This window comes from Varanus komodoensis, unplaced genomic scaffold (assembly GCF_004798865.1).
Source record: "Varanus komodoensis strain SLA01 unplaced genomic scaffold, ASM479886v1 scaffold2, whole genome shotgun sequence".
NCBI classification, from domain to species: domain Eukaryota; kingdom Metazoa; phylum Chordata; class Lepidosauria; order Squamata; family Varanidae; genus Varanus; species Varanus komodoensis.
Genome location: NW_025335568.1, coordinates 13,606,464 through 13,629,253, shown reverse-complemented (window position 1 = coordinate 13,629,253; position 22,790 = coordinate 13,606,464). Strand labels below are relative to the sequence as shown.

Below are 22,790 nucleotides of genomic sequence, written 5' to 3'. Positions count from 1 at the left end.
ACCTGCAAACACTTATAGCACCTCATCTGATGCTTGTGAAAAAGCAGGCCTAAGAGCCTGTCTTCAAAAATGGATTTCCTTGAAAACAAGTAAAACTTTGCATATTATGTACTAATGGCAGCAGATTAGAAGTGGAAATCATAAACCCCAAGAATGCACCCGTAGAGGGTAATTACTGCATGATTAAATAACCATGGAAAACCACCCAGTCTGCAGGTCTGCTGTGTGTGACACAGACATATTGACAGCATTAACTCTTCACCAGATTTAAGCAGCAATCCTGTGGCCTCCTGACATTGTCCGGTAGGCCACTGGATTATTTGGAGTCCTGTCTCAGAGATCTCAGACCTGGGACTCCAAAGGCCTAGTCCTCCTCCTCGTGGTTGGTATAGAAAGATCAAAGTTGGGTCTTAGCGCCAAAAAGGTTGAAAAACCACTGACTGGATAAAATAGGTAGCGAAAATAGAAAGAGAGCAAAAAGTCAGTGGTCTCTGCAACCCTTATACCTCTTGGCATGTAAAGCATTGAGTCCTTAGAATCTTTTCACTCATTAAGGGGCTAAAACAAGAAGTCCAAGTAATATTTAATGTCTCTCTACCTTCATAGGAGGAAAATACTTATCTGGTTTACTCCCACTGTGTAACTCCCAAGTAAAGGTGCAAAAATAGGTTGCATTAGCAGAAATGCTAAGGCTCCAAACAGCAATAGCACATTTTAATTAAATTAAGGCCTTTTGCTTTAGCTTAAGAGCATTGGACTGAAATGCAGTTGAAGAACAAGATCAAGAACTTCTCTATTCCATCTCTTGCAAGTGACTCATGGACTTAGATTTAAATGAAGCTTGTCGTCCCCCTGCCTCCAAAAAGCCCTACACACAACGTAGTATAAACCAGATAACGTATTTTATTTGGTAGGGAGATGGTCACTCTTAATCCAATACATCTTTGATCACAATGGGAAACCTGTATAATTGTTTTCTAAAACAAGAACATTTATAATTTTTGCTTTGAGGACATTATCATGGCAACAGGGTAGTAATTCACAAGCATACACTTACATGGTGGGAAATAAAAAGCTAAAAAAACCTTTAGCTGTCATACTTTAACTGTATGTACATTGTCAATACACATGGATAACCCATGAAATCTTATAGCACTCCAAAATGAAGTTTGTTATTAAGTAACAACATGTTACAGAAATATAAACTATCAAGATTATGAATGTGAACATTTGTTTTTCATATTAACAACTGAAGTATTGGAAGTGGCTGTGAAAAGACCAAGGTTTTAAAAATAAGAACATCAAGGTATGGTTCAAAGGTAATTTCCCACGCTATTGCTTGGGACCAGTAAAACATGGGAAAGGCACAAAATGCTTTGTGTAGTTAACCTTGGCACTAATGCTGGTATATGTCAACCATGTATGGGTTGAAGTGCCTTATACCACACATTTATTTATACATACACACGATTCCCTGCGTTACAGCTAATTGAGTATGTCCATAGAACTCACTGTTAGCTGTATGGAAAAACACTGCATGTAGTGCTTCAAAATCTCCAATGATTTGATCTGCACTGCTACTATATTCCCGAAACGCAGCCTACCCAGTTTTTGTTCCATGTCTAATGTTAGCCATACAGTGATTGCCATCGGTGCCTAACGATATATGGGGGGAGAACTTGGTGTCAGGGCTGCCCTGAGGGAGGAGGGTGTAGTTCACCTTCTCATGTTCCGCCATGCTTTGGTCCAGAGGCAAACTGCCTCCCCACAACATTTGTGGCCCATCTAGTTACAGAATGTCATTTGGACTACAGAGGATGCTGATTCTGTAAGTGGGAGGACAACCGCAATTGGGTGCTATAAAACCACTCACCTGTAGAAGCATGCGTTGCAAATCGAACCCCACTGAAAGAGCCAGGGAGCAGCTGGCCTCGCCTGACCCTTTCAGAGCTACTGCTTGTCTGAATAACAGGAAATTCCAGTGACCTGCTAGAATAATTTCAGAGAGGGCTAAAGACTCCCTTTTGAGAGAAAGCAGACACGGAGTGGAGAAATGATGATAAACTGGTCACTTTTTTGGCAGTAAGTTATGATGTTATTGAGTAATGCCATACCCTCCTTCCTTGAAATTGGAGATGGATCTTGAACTTTTGGTCTGGACACTTCCCTTACATTTACTTACAAGCAAGCCATAATCTTTGTATTTCTATTCAGGGAAAGTTTAAAAATTCAGTGGGTGATTATCTCGCTTAGGAAGGAGGCGTAACTCTTTAATTATCCTAAAGGCACAGTCTTGTGCCTGTTTGTACAGAAAAGGTCCTACATGCCAGCATGCCCTGGCTGGGGCACGCTGGGAGTTGTAGGACTTTTTCCTGTCTAAAAATGCATGGGGCTGTGCCCTACCAGAGTACAGTGCTCCCCTCTAAGACAAGCAAACTGAAAAACCTAGTGGCAGAGCAATTAGCTGTAATTATTTATAGTTAGCTGTAATTATTTATAGTAGGGTAAGGCAAACAGCTCAGGTTCTATGAGACCAGACTGCTAAACAAAACTTACACACAGAAGAACCCACAGGGAAAGCTGAACAGATTTGATCCCATGGAAGGAGTGTCAAGACAAAAAAGGAGTACTCAAACTGGCAAATAGTAGATTTCCACCATCACATATTTCAATGTAAACTCATGAGCTATAGATTAGGCAAACAAACATTGCAAACTTCCAGAAAACCAGAAGTTAAAGGTACAGTTAAATTTCAAATTCCACTTTAAGAACATAACTGATTTGAAATCAAACTGGAAGTATTTTATACTTCTATAGAATATTAGATCTCTATAATTTAGTCTTTTCTCTAGAGGACGAAATATATTTTTAAAAGAAGAAAGCACTGAGTGCAAGGCATCTCCAGCATCTCACTTTCCCTCTTATCCTTGTTTGAGGTCATGATATTGACCTGGGAAGAGGACCCACTGTGGACCTTTCTGCAGTGGCTGAGGGGGCAGTTGAGGGATCTCTGTCTGGGGCATCAGAGGTGGCAACCCCCAGTGACCTATAGCTCTTCAGAAGATGTCTAGGGAGCACAGGATTATGTCCTTATACATATGAACCCATGTGAAGCAGCCACTTACATTGAAATCCTATTTGTGTTTACTTGAAAATGAGTCCCACTGAGTTTGGTGGGTCTTACTCTCTGGTATGCATGCACAGGACTGCAGCTTTAATGAGCTGATAATTAACATTACTAACTAAGACACTGCTTTCTTTAAGTGAAAGAAAATGTGTGTCATTTTGGTCTGAGAGGATGGAACAGAATTCAGGACTTAATTTTAAATAAATAGCTGGTCCTTAAGAGGCAGAAGCAGGCATAGTAGTTTATTTCCTAATTTTGTTGGCTTACTGAATCTACCTTCTTGTGTCATGGAGCATTCTGTCATTTGGGTATTCTTGTGAGTATTTAATTCTTTTTCAAGAATGAAAAGTGCTAGGCATGAACGTTGCTCCCACCATTTCCACCCGCTGCCCCATCAATGCCTTCTGTGGACTGCGAGGAAGAAGGGCGGGAACTCCTAGCCCGGGACTGGCCGTTGAGCCCCACCGGGGTGCCCAGTCGGTGGCTCACTTGGGATGCTGTATCATCCGACTCCCAGCGCTCCAGTTCTTCCCGTACAAGCCTCTCCATTTGCTCCCTGTGGAGTTCATTGTCGCGGCCCAACCTTTCATCCTAGGCACAAATATCATAGTGTCCGATCATATTTTGATTGCCAAAACCTCTTTAAAACTACACAGCAGTTATGTACATGCATAAATTCTTAAATTTGGAAAAATTTAAACTTCTTAAACTTTTAAAAATGGTTTAAAACTTTTTCATGGCTTTTCTGATTTTATATTTTTAATGTCTGCTTATACAGACTGTTGTAAACTGCCCAGAGAGCTTCAGCTGTGGGGTGATATAATGATGATGATACAAAATACCTAATGTGACTATGTATTAGAAAAGTTTCCTTGTTTTAATCAAAGCAGGTACAGCATCAGAATCAGCAGCCTTGAGAGATGAGCTGCACCAGTCAGTTTGCCTTTTCCCAGAATAAGCGAGTTTACCTCCGTGATTCCATCCAGTAGTCTCCCCAGCACCTCTTTCCTCTTCAGCTTTGCTCTCTCCATTGCCTCCAGCTTCACAATGACAGCATCAATCTTTGAAACAATGCTGCCTATGGAATGCTCCATGCGGTCCACTCGCCGAACCAACCTAGAGATAAAACACTTTTTAGATATAGTTACTGTTAATACTGCCAGTGAAACAACATGTTATTTTGGGTAAAAGTTTAACAATTGCATAAGCCTTTCTACTTTTAGGATTATATAATAATCTACTTTTAGGACCTCCCAAAACAAAGAAACAAAAAGAAAAAACAACCTTACCTTCCCACCACCAAATGGTCTTGCAGAAACTCTGCATCTTCAGTTTGAAAGCTATCCAGTATTGTAGGAATTGGGAAAAATTCTGGTAAGCCACAGCCAAAGAAAACACATAGGATATGACTAAAGCTCATTAAAACTATTGGCTGAAGTCCATCAAAGCTAGTGGAACTGACTCACTTGCACATGTTGTTTTTACACACCAAATAAATACATCTTCATTAGGGACAAACATGGTTGTTTTATCTATTTGTTCCTTGCTGCTGTGCTGCATACAAACTATAACAGGAAGGCAGGGAGATTAGACTGTGACTAGGATATATAATGCTTTGTTCTTTTTCTGGCAGAATAGAGCTTCAACTGCACTGTTGATGGTTTTAAGAAAAGTGGTGCTTCAAGTGTTGGACTGGGGACCTGGAAGAACTGGGTTCTAGTCACACTCAGCCATGAAGCTTGCTGGGTGATGTTGGGCCAGTCACAGACTCTACCTAACCTACCTCACAGGGCTGCTGTTGTGAGGATAAAATGGAGCTATGAAAACTGCCTTTCACAAGAGGAAAAAAATGACATATAAATCTAATCTATAGATGACGACGATGACGATGGAGGAGGAGAAGGAAGAGATGACGACAACAGCATTCTTGGAACCACATACAAAATCAGCAAAAATGCATAAATATCGCAAATGGGCAGAAGGTATATTCTAAACGACTAATGGATTGTTGACTATTTCTGGTGAGCTACCTGGCACCCACTTGCTGCTAAGGTTCCTGCAAAAACTGCTGGATCGCTGAACTGGTTTGATGCGGCAAGGCACTTCTCATACTGTTAATCCAAAGTGCTGTTACGGATACGCCGTATCTATGTATTCACACCCCTGCTTTGTAGACTTAATCCACAGCATGAGACATAGGATTTCTTTCTCTTTTTTAAAGCAGGCCACACAAGACTCAGTTCACCCCTCCCCACTTTAGAGCAACTGTGTTGCACAGCAGAAGTATTTTTAAAAGTGTGACGTGAACACCACTTACACTTGAAACTCTTCATATGAAACCCCGCTCGAGCTGCTCCCTCTCCGCCTGGAGCTGTGTCCACTGTCATCGTCGTCATCCTCTTCGGAGTCGTCGAGGCTTCGTGGGAAGCTACGGCCACTCAGTGGACGGTTCAGAGAGCTTCTATCTAGCTCCAAGTCCTCCTTGATGAAAACAGTCAAGGCTGTTAGGCTCTTCATATAGGCACAAGGACAAAAACACACAGGTCTGCTCTTTCAAATGCAATTTTCCTGCTATCAGAGACCCATGTTTGCCGAAATCCACAATTCTGCATGAGTGCCTGGTTGAGCCAACTGCCATAGCCATCTCCTACCATTATTTTTGCCGCCTTCATCCATTCCACTGAGATTCATGCTGAGCAAGGCCATCCTTGTCCAAACTCAATATGCTGTTCCACTTTTCAACCACTTTCACAAGCAGAGTAACAGTGCAATCTTATGTGGCTGCCCATAACCCTATGAACTCCAGGATTACAGGCACAGTATTGTCAGTGGCAGGAGCATGTGGGCAAGGATCGCCTCTTTACTTCCCTTGCCCTCCAAAGCACATAGACAAACACTGTTGGCTAACTAAAGTTGCAGTACTCTGCAAGTTTAAAGAGAAAAGTCTGACCATTCTCAGCATTTCCCAGCCAGCATGCCAAATTGTATCCTAAGTGTTGTGAGGAAGGAGCAACAGGCATTGCCAGGATGCCTCAGGAGAGATCAGTGCTTTGCTGCTTCCTTCCCTGCTCTCCAGCAGTAGCTTTGAAGGTGCTCTTCGGACCTTGCAGCTGCATTCATTGCAACCCCCCAGCCTGTGAAGACGGGGAAAGGGCACTCTGAAGTCAGAGTCTCAGTTCCAACCTGGGAGCACTTATCTGGAACTTTGACTGTTCTAGGCAGCATCCAATGGCTACAAGATATCCCCCCTTAAGTGCACAAACTGAAAAGAGAAAATTTAGGCAAAGTTGTTTCCTTTGAAAGCAAAAGTAGTTAATTTTAGATCTAATAAACTCAAGGGATTCTGGGATACCTCTTCAACTGTAAAGATTTTTTGCTGGTAAAACCATGGGTACAGATAAAAAAACAGTATTTCAAGAAGTCGACCTGTTCTCACCCTCTCTTTTTCCAAATCATCTCTCATCTGCTGATGTTCCAGCTCAGTCAATTCCTGATCCCCATCTTGGTCATACTTTGTAAAAATGGCTTCAATCTCAGCATCAGTGTGCCCTTTACTGGAAGTAAAAGTAGGCATAACATCTCTGATTTTAGTTAAATAAAGAGTTCAACAGAAGGAGGTAATGCAGAAGTGGACAAGTTCTTGTTGTTAACCTAAGAATACACATTCATTCCAGATCAGTTAAAGCAAATCTCTTTAAACTGAAACCTATTCTGTACCCTGAATTGTGATAGAATTTACTGTCAATAACTTGACCTGATTTCTATTAAGTAGAAAAGTATGCATTATAAAAGAACAGAAAAAATACCCTCGAAATGAATGAAATGCATAAAGGAGTAATCAATACATGCAAAATTGACTTTGGAATGCTGGCTGTGTGCTAATACACGCTGTGCCAGCATTTCACTGTTCACTCCCTGCTGCCATTGTTCTTAATACATTGTGGAATACATTTAAGTACACAGTAATGGAGAAAGATCTGTTCAAATGTACCCCTTTAGGTCTTGCCGTAGTTCATCAAAGTTTAATTTTCCTCCACTTTGTCGCAGACTTTCTGAAATATCATCAACTGGCGTTTTTTTCAATTTTAATTTCACCATGGCTTTAGTGTACCCCTGAAAGAAGAAAAACAAACATTCAGTAAATGTAGTCAAAAGTATGAGACTTAAAAACAAAGGCTGATAATATTTGTTTGCACTTTAATTGTGTAGTAATATATTTTATTCTTTCAGCTTTTGTAATCTGCAGAAATAAGCATCTGTAATAGGGCAGATCAAAAATACATTCTGAAATGTGCATTCTGCTGTCCTTTAAATTCTTTTGGCTATGAATATATTCAGTTCCTTCCTTCCTTATTCGCTGGTCAAATGAGGAAAATCATTGCTCTATGATCTGCCTAAATATGGAGCAATATGCAAATACAGGAAATAAATAAATAAATAAATATCTAAACAAACATCCACGTAGCAAAATACTTGGCATTGACCTGTGGCATGTCTATTTTAGAAATGTAAAAAGAGACAATTATACCAACACAATGCTTGTGAGCTATGGAATAAATACGCTAAATTCATTAGGAAAGGTGATAAATAAGTTTGCATGTCAGAGGTTATTAATACCTGCATCAACAAAGCTAGCTACACTTAGCTCAGACCTTGACTTACTCTTAACTAAACATAAGGCACTGTTATGTTTTGCACTGTTTTTCTGGCTGAAGATACTGCACTCTTCTCTGTATATCCTGCTTTGCATGTTTCTTCTCTGTACATTCTACATTCTTGTACTTGCATGCTAGCAGGCATGACATAACTGATTCTTTCCCCATCTTTGTTTTTCATCAGTTATATTTAATTTCTGCAGCACTGCTTGCTTATTTAAGCCAGAGGACATGTGCACATATGTTCCTCTGTTGCTGGAGTGAAGATTAGGTGAGGGTCACAGTATTTCCAACACAAAATATTGATGCAAAAAGAGTAGTCTCTTTCTTTCCTTTATGTTGAGAGGATGAGAAACAACAGTACCCTTCCTTGGTTCCCTTGTTGAGGTGAAACTGCTTACAGAACATTAGAAGGAGATCAGAGGCACAGAGGAGGTGAGGGAGAATTAGGTGCTTTCGTGCAAATATTGTATTCTTTAAAAAGTTGTTAAAATGGCACAGAGGGAAGGAAATGTAATGATGAAGATTAAGGTGCACCCAGGAGAAGAGAAAAGACATAGTATTCCAGCTCAGAGTGTCAACATCCCATCAATGTCCTGTCTTTAAAAATAATACATCTACATCTATAGATATTGTGCTTCTCTTCCATCTTTGCCAAAAAGATAGACTTTCTCTGCTTTGTGAAAAGTTGAAAGAATAATAGAGGAAAAAAATGAAAAGATGCAGATTCCATAAAAATATTGCATGATGCTCTGTAAAAATGGTGTCAATTCCGTCTAAACACTGTGTATATAAGCAGCAAAGAAGAATGACCAAGGCAGCGCAAACAGCAGTGTCTTTACCTTTTTTATGAGATCTGACAGTTCCATTTCAGACTTCTGCTGTGCCATATCTGATTTAACTTCTGAGTATGTATCATTGATGATGGCCAAAAACATGTTCTGTTCAAGACAAAAATGTTAAAAGTAACTTTAAAAAACTCTAACCTTTGACAGCATTTTTAAATACAAAAACCTTACCACCTCTTAAAAGGTGGTCCAAGTCAGAGGTAAAAGACCCCAGATACCTTGTTAGGATGGTATAACAGGACCATAACCAGCTTCTTGGGTCAAAATGCAGTTAGCCAAACACCCCTCCTGGCAAGAGCAATAGATGGAAGGTTCAACTGCTTTTGTGGTCATGGCAGTTGCATTCTCATATCAAACTTGTTTGCACTTGACCTTATCAAAGAACAACAGCTTCTGATTTCAATTTGGGGTTTGTTTCACAGCAGAGAACTATAGGTGAGGGAAGAAAGTATCCCACCAGCAAGCCATATGCATGAGTGTTACCACTGTACCCACACCCATTTGCCTTTCTCCATGCATCTCTCACCATGCAGAAACAGACTGGGCTGGAACTGAGCAGAATGGCCACCTGCTGTGGATGGTGCAGGGGTGAGTGAGGGACTGCAGCATGTTGCACTCCCTCCCAACTTGGAGAGGGGCACCTTGCTAAGTCAGAAGAATCCTCTTGTTCTCTTTGATGTATGGTCCCCCAAGCAGCTGGTAGAATCCAGGCTAAGGGGTGGGACCCACAAGATTCCTTAGATGCTTAGATTTCCCTGTGACACTGGTTCCCTTTCCAACAAAAATAATGCTGCAGTGAGATTATCTTGTCAGTTACCAAGCAGAACTTGGAAATCTGGCATGAGGTTCCACTTCCTAATAAGAAACCAGGTATTCCTACATTGACCCTTCAAGTACACAGATACAGACAACTGTATTGGAGGTACTAAGGCCTTGGCACAAGGAACAATAAACAAAATTCAAGTAGTGATGCTGACGAGACACCAAAATGTCTATAAATAAAGTATTTACATACCAAAAGAATGAAGAACATAAAGAACACAAATGTAGTGAAATAAACTGGTCCCAAAACTCTGTTAGCTTCTTCAATTTCTGTAAAGTCAAAATCTCCCAACAGGATGCGGAACTGAGTAAAGCTTTAAAGAGAACAGAATTGCAGCCAATAACTGAGTCACTGTTTGACGCTTAACAATGTACATTTTACCTCGATACGACACCAGCTCTTCAACTTGATTACAGAGATCCATCAACCAGACTCCATATAATCATTTGTAATGTAACAAATAACTGATTTTGGATCATAGCAACTTTTACAGTTAAGCCAGAAGAAACTATTTAATGCTAGAATTATGAAACATCCATAATTCACTGAACCCTATAGATTTTTAACTATGAATTCAATGCAAGCACCTGTATTTGAAGCTTGCAGGAGTGCTAATTCACAGATGGCTTTGAAAACATTTTATTATTGTACTTACACACTGGCCTGGAAGGTACTGAAGTCATCAACTTGTGTGCCAAACACAAGATAGGCTAACTGAGCATAGGCTAAGAAAATGATGAAAAACATAATGGCAAAGCCAAGAACATCTTTGGCACATCGTGACATTGTGGAAGATAACTGGCTCATTGTTCGATTGAAGCTGACAAATTTAAAGAGCTGTTGAAGAAGAGAAAAATATTTAAGAAACTCCCTGGTAGTGGGAGTAGAAGGGAACATATCATACCATGATTTATTCTATGTGCAAACAGGGCTCTAGCTTAACTGCGGACTTTTAAAAGTCACTTTATACACCATCTTTATTCACTGTATTATAAATTGGATTTAAGATTAAAGCCTTTGTTTATAGGTTTTATTATCTCATGACAAGAACCATATTGGTTTTCAGGAACTGAATTTTCTATTCCTTTTTAGGAATTGTTCTCCACAATCAGTAATACTTCTTAAAATAGAAGAAGTGTAGAAATCAGCTGTGGGTACAGTATAAGCAAGCTATGTGGTTAAAAAAAGAAGCAAGTAACTTGGCAGCATGCATACAATTTTGAACTTAATTGGGTTTGGTTGATTTTGCCTTGGTGTAGAATGTTCTAATTCTTGCTCTGGTTGTTAAAGCAAGGAATGGTGCACATTGAAATGAATAAAATGTGGACAGATTTGGAGTATAGTTTTTTCAGGCACAAATATCAATGACTTAAAAAAGAACTGCATTCATTTTCTTGAAATATAACAATGAGTTACCTTCATCCAGACGAAAAACATGGTGACTGCTGCAATGTTGTTGAACTGTATTTGCCAGTATGCTAGAGGATCAAAATTGGGGAAGCTATTTTGATTTTCAAGCAGTTCCTTCAATAACCTATCCACAGTAGATGTTCGATATATATTAATTCCTATAGCTGCCAGTGATAGCTGAGTGTAGAAAAACAATGCATGAATAATATATAACAGAACATAACAGAGAATGTTTTTCAACTCACCATGTAAGTCTGCTGCAGTTCTTTAAGTTTTGGCTACTGAGATTTAATGCTCCTTCTAGTGTCAAGCCTATCCAGAAGAAAGCACTTAGGGTACTATCAGTAGAATAAGTTATTCTTTGGACAACAGGCAGAGAGAGATCTTGTAAAAGGATTCAATAGCATTAATTAACATTAATGTGAATGTAATTGCAGCTCAGCAGGGAATTCAACAGCACTATGCTACCGACATTCGGCTAGCTGTTCCATTGCTGCCACTGTGTTCTCCTCCTCCACTTGCATCATTAAGTGCCCTGCAACTGCTTGAGATGGCAGGAAGTTGCAGCTTTAGGGTGCTTTTTCCAAAAACAACAGGAAGCAACAATGGTTCTAAAAGATAGGTAAGCAAGTTACCTTTCTGTGCATTGGGAAATCACTAGAGTAATTTCTCACAGACTGAGCCCATCAGAAACAGTATTACAGCCCTGCCTTCATGGGTCCCTAAATACCTTTTGAAGAGTAACAGTGACAGTACCAAAAAGGTCATATTCATGAAATTTCACTTACCACAATAATGAGAACATCTAGACAATTCCAAAGATTTCTGAAATAGAACAGCCTGTGAAAGTGAATTTCTAGGATTTCTTCCACCATGTAGTAAATAATAAAGAGGCAAAAAACAATTTCACATGCGGCCAGGAAGAAGTCAAAAGGAGAAATGTAGTGGATCAGCTTCAATGGCTGGAATTGCCAAGATGTGAGGAGCCCTCCTGTTGGTGGGAACTCTGCCAGTAACCTGCAATTTGGGGAGGGGGGGCAGGGGAATGAATTGGTAATCATTAGCACTATTAATGTCTTGCTGCTTAGCTGTTGCTTTCAATCAATGTAAGTCATTTCAAATTTTTCTGTTTTGTATTACTGAAGGATGGAGTATCAGTTTTATAGTAGGGAAATACTACACAAAGCAAAAGGTTTTGAAAATGTGTCTCGCATCCCTTTTAAAGGTTATCCTTGAGACCATCTATGGTAATATTTTCATAAGTTTTAATTATTTGAAAAAATCCGTGTAAGACTGTTCTACATAATTTACAGGTAAGCATGATGCTCCCATTTTCCCAGAACGCTATTGCATCATTTGAAATTGATGTATGCCCTCCTCTCTCCCCATCCAGAGCTTATAGCCTGAGAGAGACAGTCCTGCCTAAGATCTAGCATGCATCACGCTAGAGTAGAACTATAAACCCAGCCCTACCCAGCCCTCGTTTTATTAAGCAAGGACTGCTCAAAGGAAGATCTTTATGGTTGAACATAAGCCTCTGAATTCAGAAGCTGATCAGTATCCAAGGGCAGGAGTGAGATGCAAAAGCAGAGATTTCTGTTGTCGCTTTAGCTAGCATCCTGTATTTTATCTAGATAACTGTTTTTGGGCATCTACATACAAATACCAGGGAAGGGGAGGGAAGGACACCAAGGCACCAATAGGAATTGGGATAAGTGCTCAGACCAAGCCTTCTCTCCTCCTGGCATGCCCCCTTCTGCCCTCTCCAAAGTTGAAATGTGAGTGGAGTGAGCAGTCATTACAGCTCTATCTACACTGTCTGTGAGGGGAGGAGGGTGGGGCTTGGCTTTTGGAACCCCAGCTCCAAAATCTTGGAGCTGACATTTTGCAGAGTCCCATGGGCTCCCAGATGATCAGGAAGCCATAGGACTGCATCTTAATTTGCTTATGAAGAAAGCTGCAAAATTTTAGATTGTAGAGCTCAAAAGTTCTTCAAATGACAGACCAAAGTATCTTTTCATCAAAAATGACATTTATCCTTCATACCTTAACAACATCAAATGCATCACGATTAAAACTCCAGAAAGAAAACAAGGTAACAGCTGCTTTAGGTTGTAGTCCTATGCATACTTCTTGGTGCTAAGGGCCAGACTACATGTGCTCTCGCAGATCCGCAGCCAGGTCCTTCACTTACAGTGGGGTATGTAGGGTAAGGTGAGGCACTGGATGAGGGGGCAGTAATTAACCTTTCCCCTTCTTGCCCTTTTCCTGATTAAGATCATGTCCTAACACCACAGTTATTATTAAATTCATCAGGGCAAGGGAGAGACAAAGAGGCCCAAACAGATTGTGGAGCCTGAACCCAACTTTTGCTCAATGCAGTGAGACTTATTTCTGAGTAAAAATGTGTAGAATTGGCTGTATCCAATGCTAATCCTTCTTAGAGGAAACTCATCAAAATGAAAATGTTGTAAATGTCTGTATTTACTGTGTAGAAGTAACAACAGTGTTAACATTAAAAAATTCCAGACCCACCTGATAATACAGAAGAGATTGATATTTGCATTGTACACTGAAAAATCAATAAACACTGCCCTGGTGCCTCTGTCAAGCCACAAGTTCTTCTTAAGACTAGCAATCAATGCTGATGTCTCCTCTTTATTTCTGGAAAGATCCTGGTAATAACCAGCTCCACTGTATGTTGCAATCAGCCCCCAGTGGCTACTTCCATTCAAATCTTTTTCACTGGTGTAAGTCCAACTAAAATGTAACAGGAAGAGATGCAATAGAACTATTATGTTCATATTTTTACAAGCACAGTTTTATCACTTTGGAGATGAACAATAATGAATGTGTTTAGGAAAGTTCTCTCAGTCCTACTTCCCTGTCTCAAAAGTAAAATGTGGTGGCAAATATGGACACACATGAATTCAGCAAAAACACAAATTTATAAAGGTAGCTTTCATGTTCACAGAAATAATGAAGTAGTTTAGAAATGTCAAATAAAACAGAATGCTTTTACAAAGAGACAAGAGCAGAAATTATAGTTCTCAATCTGGTTCATATCAGGTCCAAACAGTGGCTAAATCTATCTCAGACCAAAGGAAAATTCCATTAACTATATGTATGTGGAGAAAATACATACGCAGTTCCATTGCGGAGCCCAAATGGAGCAGTATCTTCATTACCCACTGAGTAAACATCATAGCAATCCTTAATTTCATCTTTTAAATCTTCTGGAATTGAACATGAACCATTCCTCACTTTCAGTTGTCGGATACGAGGTACTCCCAAAAGCAGGTTCTCGTGGTAGATGAAACTTCTATTCTCTGCCACTGTTTTATTGTTGTACCATATCTCCCAGTATAGTCCATCTAGCAAAGGGCCCTCAGTGAACTGAGACAGAAGGCAGTTTGGGGGGAATGAAATACTGTTACAATTCTGCAGATTTTTATAATGGACATTAACTTACTTCTCAATAATATATTACACATACACTTAACTGTTTCTTTTGTTCCTAATATGACTCAAACACTTTTTACTATTGAAACACTGATTGCAGCTACCTATATTTTCTTGTAAATTTCTTTTTCATAAGACAATGATCATTTATCAGCTGAAGATGAGGATGCCATAGGGTGGGGACACCAGGAAACTAATTCTGAGACTGATGGATTTTCAACACATTTTTGACCTGATGGCCAAAAGCAGTTGAAACTGTTTTTTAAATTTTTTTCTGGCTTCTATGAAATTGTTCAAAATATCTGTACAATGCGGAAGCCAAAAACTATAAATTTACACAAATTATGTAAAGGTGCACTAATTTCACTTATTGGGGTCAGCTCCTCAGATTCAAGTCATTGCAATCACTGTAACAAGAGAGGTATGGAAGCATCTTCCTCCCACTGCATATGCACATGGTTTACCTTGCCCACTTTGAATTTTCTGATAGTTAATTTCAGATATGTGCAAAATTTGGGCCTCTGCTCTGCAATTTGTGCAAAATCTGCATAAACTTACATAATCTGCACAAACTGAGGAGTGCAAGCCCTAATTTTGTACACATTCCTTAGACTTCAACAATGTGGCCTATTCTGCTGGCTCAAATCCCATCAGATCAGGGAGGTGTCAAAGCAGGGCTAATGGAGCACATAAGTGCTAAGAACTGTTTCCAGCCAACCAGAAAATAGATGCTTTTGTACATAGGAGAAGCGTTAGTTTTGTTCACTGGTTGGTCATCAATGTACCACAAGGGATTAATAGTGATACTTGTAGGCACATGGTCTAGCAGTAAATTCACAACTGGCTTCTTTGAAAGGTTAGAACGAGTCCTCCTAAACATATAACCCTTTTTCAAAATAGTGACAAACTAAAATTGCCCTTAATTCTTTTTGCTAGTGCACTAACCACATGCTCTGGATGTTATTGACTGTATTACTGCACAAGACCAAATTATAATCTGTACCTTCCAGAAGTCTTCCATTGTGGACAAAGATTTGAAGTTGGTCTTCTCCATTTTTGATAGTGGTGTGTCTAGAAAGAGTTGTGACATCACCTTTGTGTAGTAGTACATGCTAGAATTCATTGTTCCGTAAGACACTGTAGATGCGAGTTGAGAAGAGGAATTTCAAACTTATTGAAAGAACACAAACATTATGATATAAAGCATTATGTAATATTTAAAAGCAATATTTTCTGACTGTGTAATAATACAGCAGATATGCAAATGTTATGCTTTTCTCTTTTCATGGCTGGTTGCAATGTCTTATGGAACAGTATAGATTCTACCAGAATTCCAGAGAGAATCTAAGTTTGGTCCTAAACTGATCCAAAATGAGGGCTGGTCCCCCAAAAACTTGTTCCTGAATCTTCCTAATTTCACACTCCACCTTAGTGTGAAATTATGCCTTATTTTATGGCATGATTTTGTACGCTAAAAACCTCTCTCCATCTGACATTTCATCATTTAATTGGCCCCATTATGGGAAGCACTGAAAAAAGAATTGATTTGCCATCAGGTTAAGTGTGTTAATACAGTAACTTCCATCTTTTTCAGACCCACCTTTCATTTTAGCCCTCAACATGGAATTTACTTGTGAATTTTTATCTGTGTAAGTCCATCTTTTTCCTGTTCTTTCTAACACTCTTGCATCTCTCTTTTGTTTCTCTCCTTAAGAAAATACAAACAGAAAAAAATAAAATAATGCTGCTGCATCTTCTTATGCAATCCATTTAATAGCTGGGCTATACACTATATTAAATATTATACAGCTGGCTGTCCCTTTTTTTTTTTTACTTCCAAGTGCACATTCATGGTATATAGCAGAACTGCGGGCAATGAAGCAATTGTGGGCAATGAAGCTAGAGTGTGGGTGGAGGAAAACCCAGGGTGAATCTGACCAAAAATGGGTAAGAGCTTGTTATCGAGTCTACTCCATGGTAGTGAATGTGACAAAAAGAGCTTTCTTCTCTGCCAGAATCATGTCCACTTGGTGCTGTCCAGTCAAGCTGTTGTGAGTGATTTGTGGCCTTTTATGTATGGACTCTAAAAAGTATCAGGAGAAGCCTTGGTGGCCCACTGTGATGACTTTATGTAGTACTTTGAGGATAAAAGGTGCTCAGATGCAGCATGAACTGGACTCTACATTTGATGTGGTCCCTTCTATTGGATAAGTTTCAATCATGAGCCCTGATGATGTGGACAAAGTTCTTGTACAATCTGGCCCACCTGCATTCTTGGCCCCATAGCTGATCATCAAAGACAAGGAGGGAGTGTGTTCCTGGATCCAGGTGACTGTGAATGCTTCTTTGAAAGAGGGGCTGGCCCAAGCTCCACTAAAAGAGGTGGTGATTAGGTGCCTCCTGAAGAACGCAAACCTGGACCCAGAAGATGCTAACAACTATAGGCCTGTGGCCAACATTCCCTTCTTTGGCAAGATGCTCAGGCGGGTGGTAGCTGGGCAGTTTCAGGCACACTTGGAGAGAACAGACCATCTGGATCCATTTCAGTCCAGTTTCACACCTGGTTTTGGGGCAGGAATTGCCTTAGTCAAACAGTGAGATGACCTTTGCCAGGAGAAAGATGGGGAGGTGGTGTCCCTGTTGGTTCTCCTGGACCTTTCAGCAGCTTTTGATACCATCAACCATGGTACCCTTCCAGATAGCTTGGCTGAGCTGGGAGTTGGAGGCACTGCTTTGCAGTGATTACGCTTCTACCTGGCTGGTGGATTCCATATGGTGTTGATGGGGGATAGCACCTCGGCCCCATGGCAGTTATATCATGGAGTGCCACAGGCACATGCTGTTTAAGATCTACATGAAACCACCGGAACTGGTTATCCATAGGTTTGTGCTGAAGTGTCATCAGTATGCTGATGACACTCAGCTCTACCTCTCGTTTATATCTAACCCAGGTGAGACCGTGTCTGATCAGGGTAACAGACTGGATGAGGGCTAATAAATTGAAATTTAATCCAGACAAGACAGAGTGGGGAGGCTATCTGCCCAGTGCTGGACAGGGTTGCACCCCCACTAAAGGACACAGTTTGGATTTTGGGGATTCTCCTGGATCCAGAGTTGTCCCTGAATCACCAAGGGACATCTGTAGCCAGGACCACCTTTTATCAACTGCATCTAATATATCAACTGCATCCCCATCAGGGATGGATATGATTTTATATTTGTTTTTATTCAAATGATGATTGAATGGTTGCTGTGGGTTAGCGTGTTGTGTAGTATTTTTTTTCCTGCTAACTCCTTTTCTGTTGCACAAATGGGACTGATCACCTGCACAATGGAAATTTAACACCTTCTGGAAGAAGCTGCAAAATTAGCAGAAATATTTGTTCCTGAGGTCATCAGAGTTCACTTATGAAAGATGCACCAATCAAGCCCATCCCAAAAACAACCACTTTAATTCATTTCCAGCTCCCCTTGAAAGTGCTAAAACTGTGTTCTGCAACACGTGGATGCTGTTTGTTAATGGGACCTGACAGGACACAGGAGAATCATCAGGGACATACATGCCCATTGGTTTGCACACTGGCCTGCAATGCAGATACCCCAACTGGGCTACAAAGCACTGAGCTGAACCACAGATCCAGTTTACCCACTGTTGATTTTTACAATCTCTAGCATCAGTAAACTTTGCAGGGAACTGTACTGCAGACCAGCTTAGAGTTCTTATAAGAAGAAGCTCCAGATGGGAGAACCCCTGGGCGCTATAATCCACTGTAGCTAATAACCACTGGGTTGCAGTGTAACTATTCTATCTGAGTCACTTTGAAAGTAAGAATGCCAACCCAAAGTTAGAAAGAATAACCATAGCCTTGGAAAAGGAAGGCTTGAAAATCCACTCAAACTGAATTCAATCACTTGATAAATATAACCATGGCTATTACATTAAAGTATCAGCACAAAGAGTACTTACAGATAGACAGGATCAGGAGAAAAATCAAGTATGTGACTAGTTCTCGTAGAACACTTTTTAGGTATTTCTCTCTGGTTGTGCTTTCTTCCATTAGCCTTGTACCCCACAGACCTTGCAAAAGAAGCATTAATAGGAAGTCATAAGAAATGTGCCCTACTGCCTTATTTACCTTTCCCTATACAGTTTGACCAAAATGCTATGGTTTTAATTTGATATGTATGAGCTGTGATTTATGTCTATTTACATAATCCAATAAAGATCTGCCTGATATTGTTTTAACACTCAAGAACATCTACTACCTGGCAGCTAAACAATCAAGAATATCACTCAATGATGAGGAATTTCCAGCCACCAGCTATTATACATTTTGTATCACTGGTTTTCAAACTGCATTCCAGGGAACCCTAACAAGAGTTCTCAAACAGATTATTTCACTGAAAGATATCTTGTCCTTCATTTCCTATCTTCCCATGCAATGCTCAGGATGAATTTATTTTAGTAACACTAAACTAGACTAGGCAAAATTGAAATACCCTAGTAATAAAATGGAGTTGAACAATTACTTTCTTGATGGAGGATGAGTCACTGTAACTGTTTTAGAATATCCTTTGTGCTTTTAAAAGCTTGAATATCTAAGTTTTCCTCATGCATCCCAGTCTGATATTTGTTTATTCAGAAGTAAATGCTACTAGTTCAATGTAATGTATTCTTCCATAGGTGTGCATAGGTGAAGAAGAAAACAATATCCTGGTGAATAGTAGCATGCTGGCTTAAGTTAGCAATGGAATACAAGCAGGTTTGTAACAGTTGTCCATAATCTTTCCTCAGCAACCATTTGTTTCCACATTCATTAAATCTTACTCTTGCACTTAGTATTCTTCCAAAGTAGTCTAACATCAAGTGCTATTTTAATGTAAAGTCTCTGTGTTAAAATTCAAAACTAAAAGTAACAGTATTATTTGGAAGCTTCCAGGAAAAAAGGCTTTACTTTGAATCTACATATAGAACTGTAAATGCATTTACAAGTTTCATATGGTATAGATCCAAGTCAAAAGTGAATACAATAGGGATCACAGAATATTCTTCAGATTTTTATTACTGGGAGTCAGTGGAAGAATTATGTGATTCTTGAAGCTTTTTTTTTTTGCTTTAAGTATTCCCTGCCAAGATTTGCAAACTCCAACTCCTTCAGAGTGCATTTTAAGCTTTCTGTTGCCTGGTCAACCAGTATTTGCTCATTTGTTGCAGTTCAGGATAACTATCAAGCTACAAATTCCAGAAGTGTAGCCATGTTAGTCCACAGTAGCGGAAAAAATAAATAGTACTGTGACATACTAGATTCTAGCTAGTATATTCCAATATGAACTTTTGAAGGCAGGGTTTTTCCCCATTTCACTCTTAGCTTTTTTCATATTTAGTGTATGTGCTTAAATATTACCATCAATACATGATGCTTAACAGTGTAGAAGAAGGAAGGGTCCTATCCCAAGGAGCTTACAATTTAAACTTTGACACAAAGGAAACAGTAAAGGAATAGAAAGGAAAACCAGTTAAACAGGTAGGTTGATTACATGCTTATAGGGAAATTCTGTGACCTGGTTTGCATGACACAACAGCCCACCATAAATTAATTTACCTCTAATTTAGGGGTATGATGCTGTGCTGGATTCACACAATCAATCAGTTTGCATGATTACCGTGGATCAAACAAGTCACAATGTTCTCAGGCAGCACAAGGTCTTGAGCCACCCCAAGGCTGCAGTCCTACTCACTACACCAGTGAATGTGGGCCTGTGGATGCACCTATTTTCTTCACACTCTGCTTTCATGTGTTAACCTGATTTTCTGAACAGGCTCTTTCAGAAGAGCTCACACACACACATGGATAACATATGTCATCCTCCTTACTTCACACTAGTTGGGAGCTCTTTTCAATCATGTCATTTCACACCTTCCAGTACCCATTTGTGTGTGTGTCCACACAGTTTTTTGAGGCCAAACCTCAAATATGATAGAATTTAGTTTAGGTTGTATTGTTCTTCCTACTGCTAGGCTAACACTGACGATTTCTTCTGTATGTTTTCCCTGATGTTTTAAAACGTAAGTGGTTCTTAATAATGTTCTTGGATTGAGAACTCTTCAGCTGAGAGTCAGATTATGAACCCCAAAATATGCTGGTAAGAATCAGGGCTGTAATATTTGATTAATCAGATTAGGCAATTCAAAAACATTTAATTTACTAAAAAACTCACCTCTGAGTAACTTAACTTTTTTTAGTTTTAAAAGTATTTTAGTATTTATTTTTAAAAATGCCTCAAAGCAACATCCCCCCTTCCTATCACAAAAGGTGTTGCCTCTAAGATAAATACCTTCTAGCACACCTGCATGCATCATCTGAAAAAAAAGGTCTCTTGCTTCAAAGTTATTGTTTTGATGCGAATTTGTAATGTTAGAGAAATAGATCAATCTATCAGTCACATTTCAAATGGATGAAATGAATACTTATTCATTTTACTCGTGAAAATAAGTAAAAGTGAAGTAAAGGGAGGGAAGGAAGGAAGGAAGAAAAAACTCAGATCATCAGCTGGGCAAATTCGCTTCAAGCAACTGAAATACCACAAAGTATTGTTGCAGATTTTTTGAGTTCTCCAGCATCCTTCATCAGTGCAGGGGGTACCAAAATCAGTGGATGGGCAGCCCCCCCCCCGCTCGACAAAGTCCAAAAATTAGATCAGATGTCGTGGTAATGAGGTCTGCTCTTCAGACCCCAAGCCTGGTTTAATTTTGGGACTTTGTTGTTTCTGTCCCATCCCCTGGCTGTACCATCCAGCCTCATGAAGCTTCCGGTAAACATGTTGGTCAGTCCTAATGAGCGCATTGCCCAGGCGTGGATTTCAGGTGCTGTTGCTGCTTTCCAGCATTACTGTCATTACTCTCACGCTATGCAGCTCTCTCTGCTCTGTATACTCCCCGATCGCTCCTGCTGGCTTGAAGGCATGCCACAGAAACGGAAAATTTTTGCGAAAACCAGCTCGGGAGAAGGCAGACGAGCCGCCGAGCCATTAATTAACGGGCCGAAGCGGGGGCGGGACGAGCTCCTTCAGGACATGTTGGTTGGCCCTGCTGGGGATACTGCCCGCTGCAGACGCCGAGGGGCCTCCCCAGCCGCGGGAGGAGGAGACCGAGGAGGGCCCGGGCGAGCGGCGACTCACCTCGCAGGCGGCGCGCCAGCCCCTTGGCCCAGGCGACGCGGTGGGGCGGCGGCTCCGCGGGCTCGCCGTCCGCCTCGTGCGGCGGGAAATGCGAGGGCAGCGCGTCGCCTCCTGCGCCGGCCGCGGGGTACGCGCGGTCCGCGTCCCTTCCTCCGCCGCCGCCTTCCTCCTCCTTCTCCCCGCGCCGCCTGTGCCGCCGCTGCCTCCCGCTGTCGCCGCTGGGGCCCCCGGACGACAGCGAGGGCGAGGCTGCCCCGCCGCGGCCCCACTCCACGTCCATCTGCAGCACCGGCCCCGCCGCCGCGGCCGCCGCCGCCCGGGCCGCCTCGTCCTCCTCGGGCTCAAAGCCGGGGTTGTCGCGGCTCCAGGCCTGTCTCGAGCAAGAGGAAAGCGGCGGCGACGGCGAGCAGGAAGAGCCGCGGCCGCCCGACGGGTCCCGCAGCCGCCCCAGCTCCAGCTGCTCCAGGCCGCCCGGGGGGCAAAGCCCCGCGCGGCCGCCGCCGCCGCCCGCCGCGCCCGCCATGGCCCCGTCCCCGCTGCCTGGCGCTGGCGCCGCCACCGCAGAAGTTTCCCCTCAGTCCGGCCGAGTAACGGGGCGGGAAATGAGCGCCGTCGCCTTGTTTGCTTCCCATCCCCGCCCACAGCGCCTCAGCAGCCAGGTCGGAGCGCCGGCCTGAGCGGCGCGGCTCCTCGCAACGGCGCAAGGCCGGCCGGGCCGGGCCGGGCCGGGCCGGGCCAGACCGAGGTCCATCGCGCGAACGCGGGCTCTCCTCGTGGGGTTGCTTCCCTCACGCAGCAGCGAGGTACGAGAGCCTGAGAGTCGTGCTAGAACAGACCACGGGCCCATGCAGTTGCTTCTGCACCCCGCTCTCGAAATCTGTGCTTTTACTTTAATGCAACTTTTTAAAGGAGCGCAAAGTATTTATGGAAGTTCTGACCACTGGATTCAGATGAGAGCTCAAGACATCCATTCAGACGTATAGGGAGAATGATTAAGAGCATAGAAAGAGCCCTGCTGGATCAGCTCTTGCACCCTCCAATTCAATAGCCTGTTTAGATGGTGGCCAACCAGTTGTTTTGCTGTTTTATTGTTTTTGGTTGTAAGCCAAAGCGCTGGATGGGGTATAAAAGTTTTAAATAAATAAACCAGTTCCACCCAGGAAACCCAGAAGCAGGATGCATCAAATGCATCAAATTTGCAGCAGCAAATGCATCCTCTGCATTTGCATGGGCATACAGCCTTTGATATTAGAGATAGCATATAGCCATCAGGACTAGTAACATTT

The 22,790-nt window shown here is 41.5% G+C and overlaps 1 protein-coding gene across 1 annotated transcript; it reads right to left on the bottom strand.

Annotated features, from left to right (window-relative positions):
- Window positions 1-880: 880 nt before the first annotated feature.
- Window positions 881-22,027, bottom strand: PKD2 (polycystin 2, transient receptor potential cation channel). Its single transcript, XM_044428492.1, has 15 exons — window positions 21,505-22,027; window positions 18,293-18,403; window positions 15,329-15,462; window positions 14,009-14,259; window positions 13,399-13,623; window positions 11,652-11,880; window positions 10,870-11,040; window positions 10,109-10,290; window positions 9,646-9,766; window positions 8,625-8,723; window positions 7,119-7,240; window positions 6,564-6,681; window positions 5,445-5,608; window positions 4,096-4,243; window positions 881-3,718 (listed from the first exon to the last, which is right to left on the bottom strand). The coding sequence occupies exons 1-15, from the start codon at window positions 22,025-22,027 to the stop codon at window positions 3,479-3,481; spliced, it is 2,838 nt and encodes a 945-aa protein (XP_044284427.1). The 3' UTR covers window positions 881-3,478.
- Window positions 22,028-22,790: the final 763 nt, after the last annotated feature.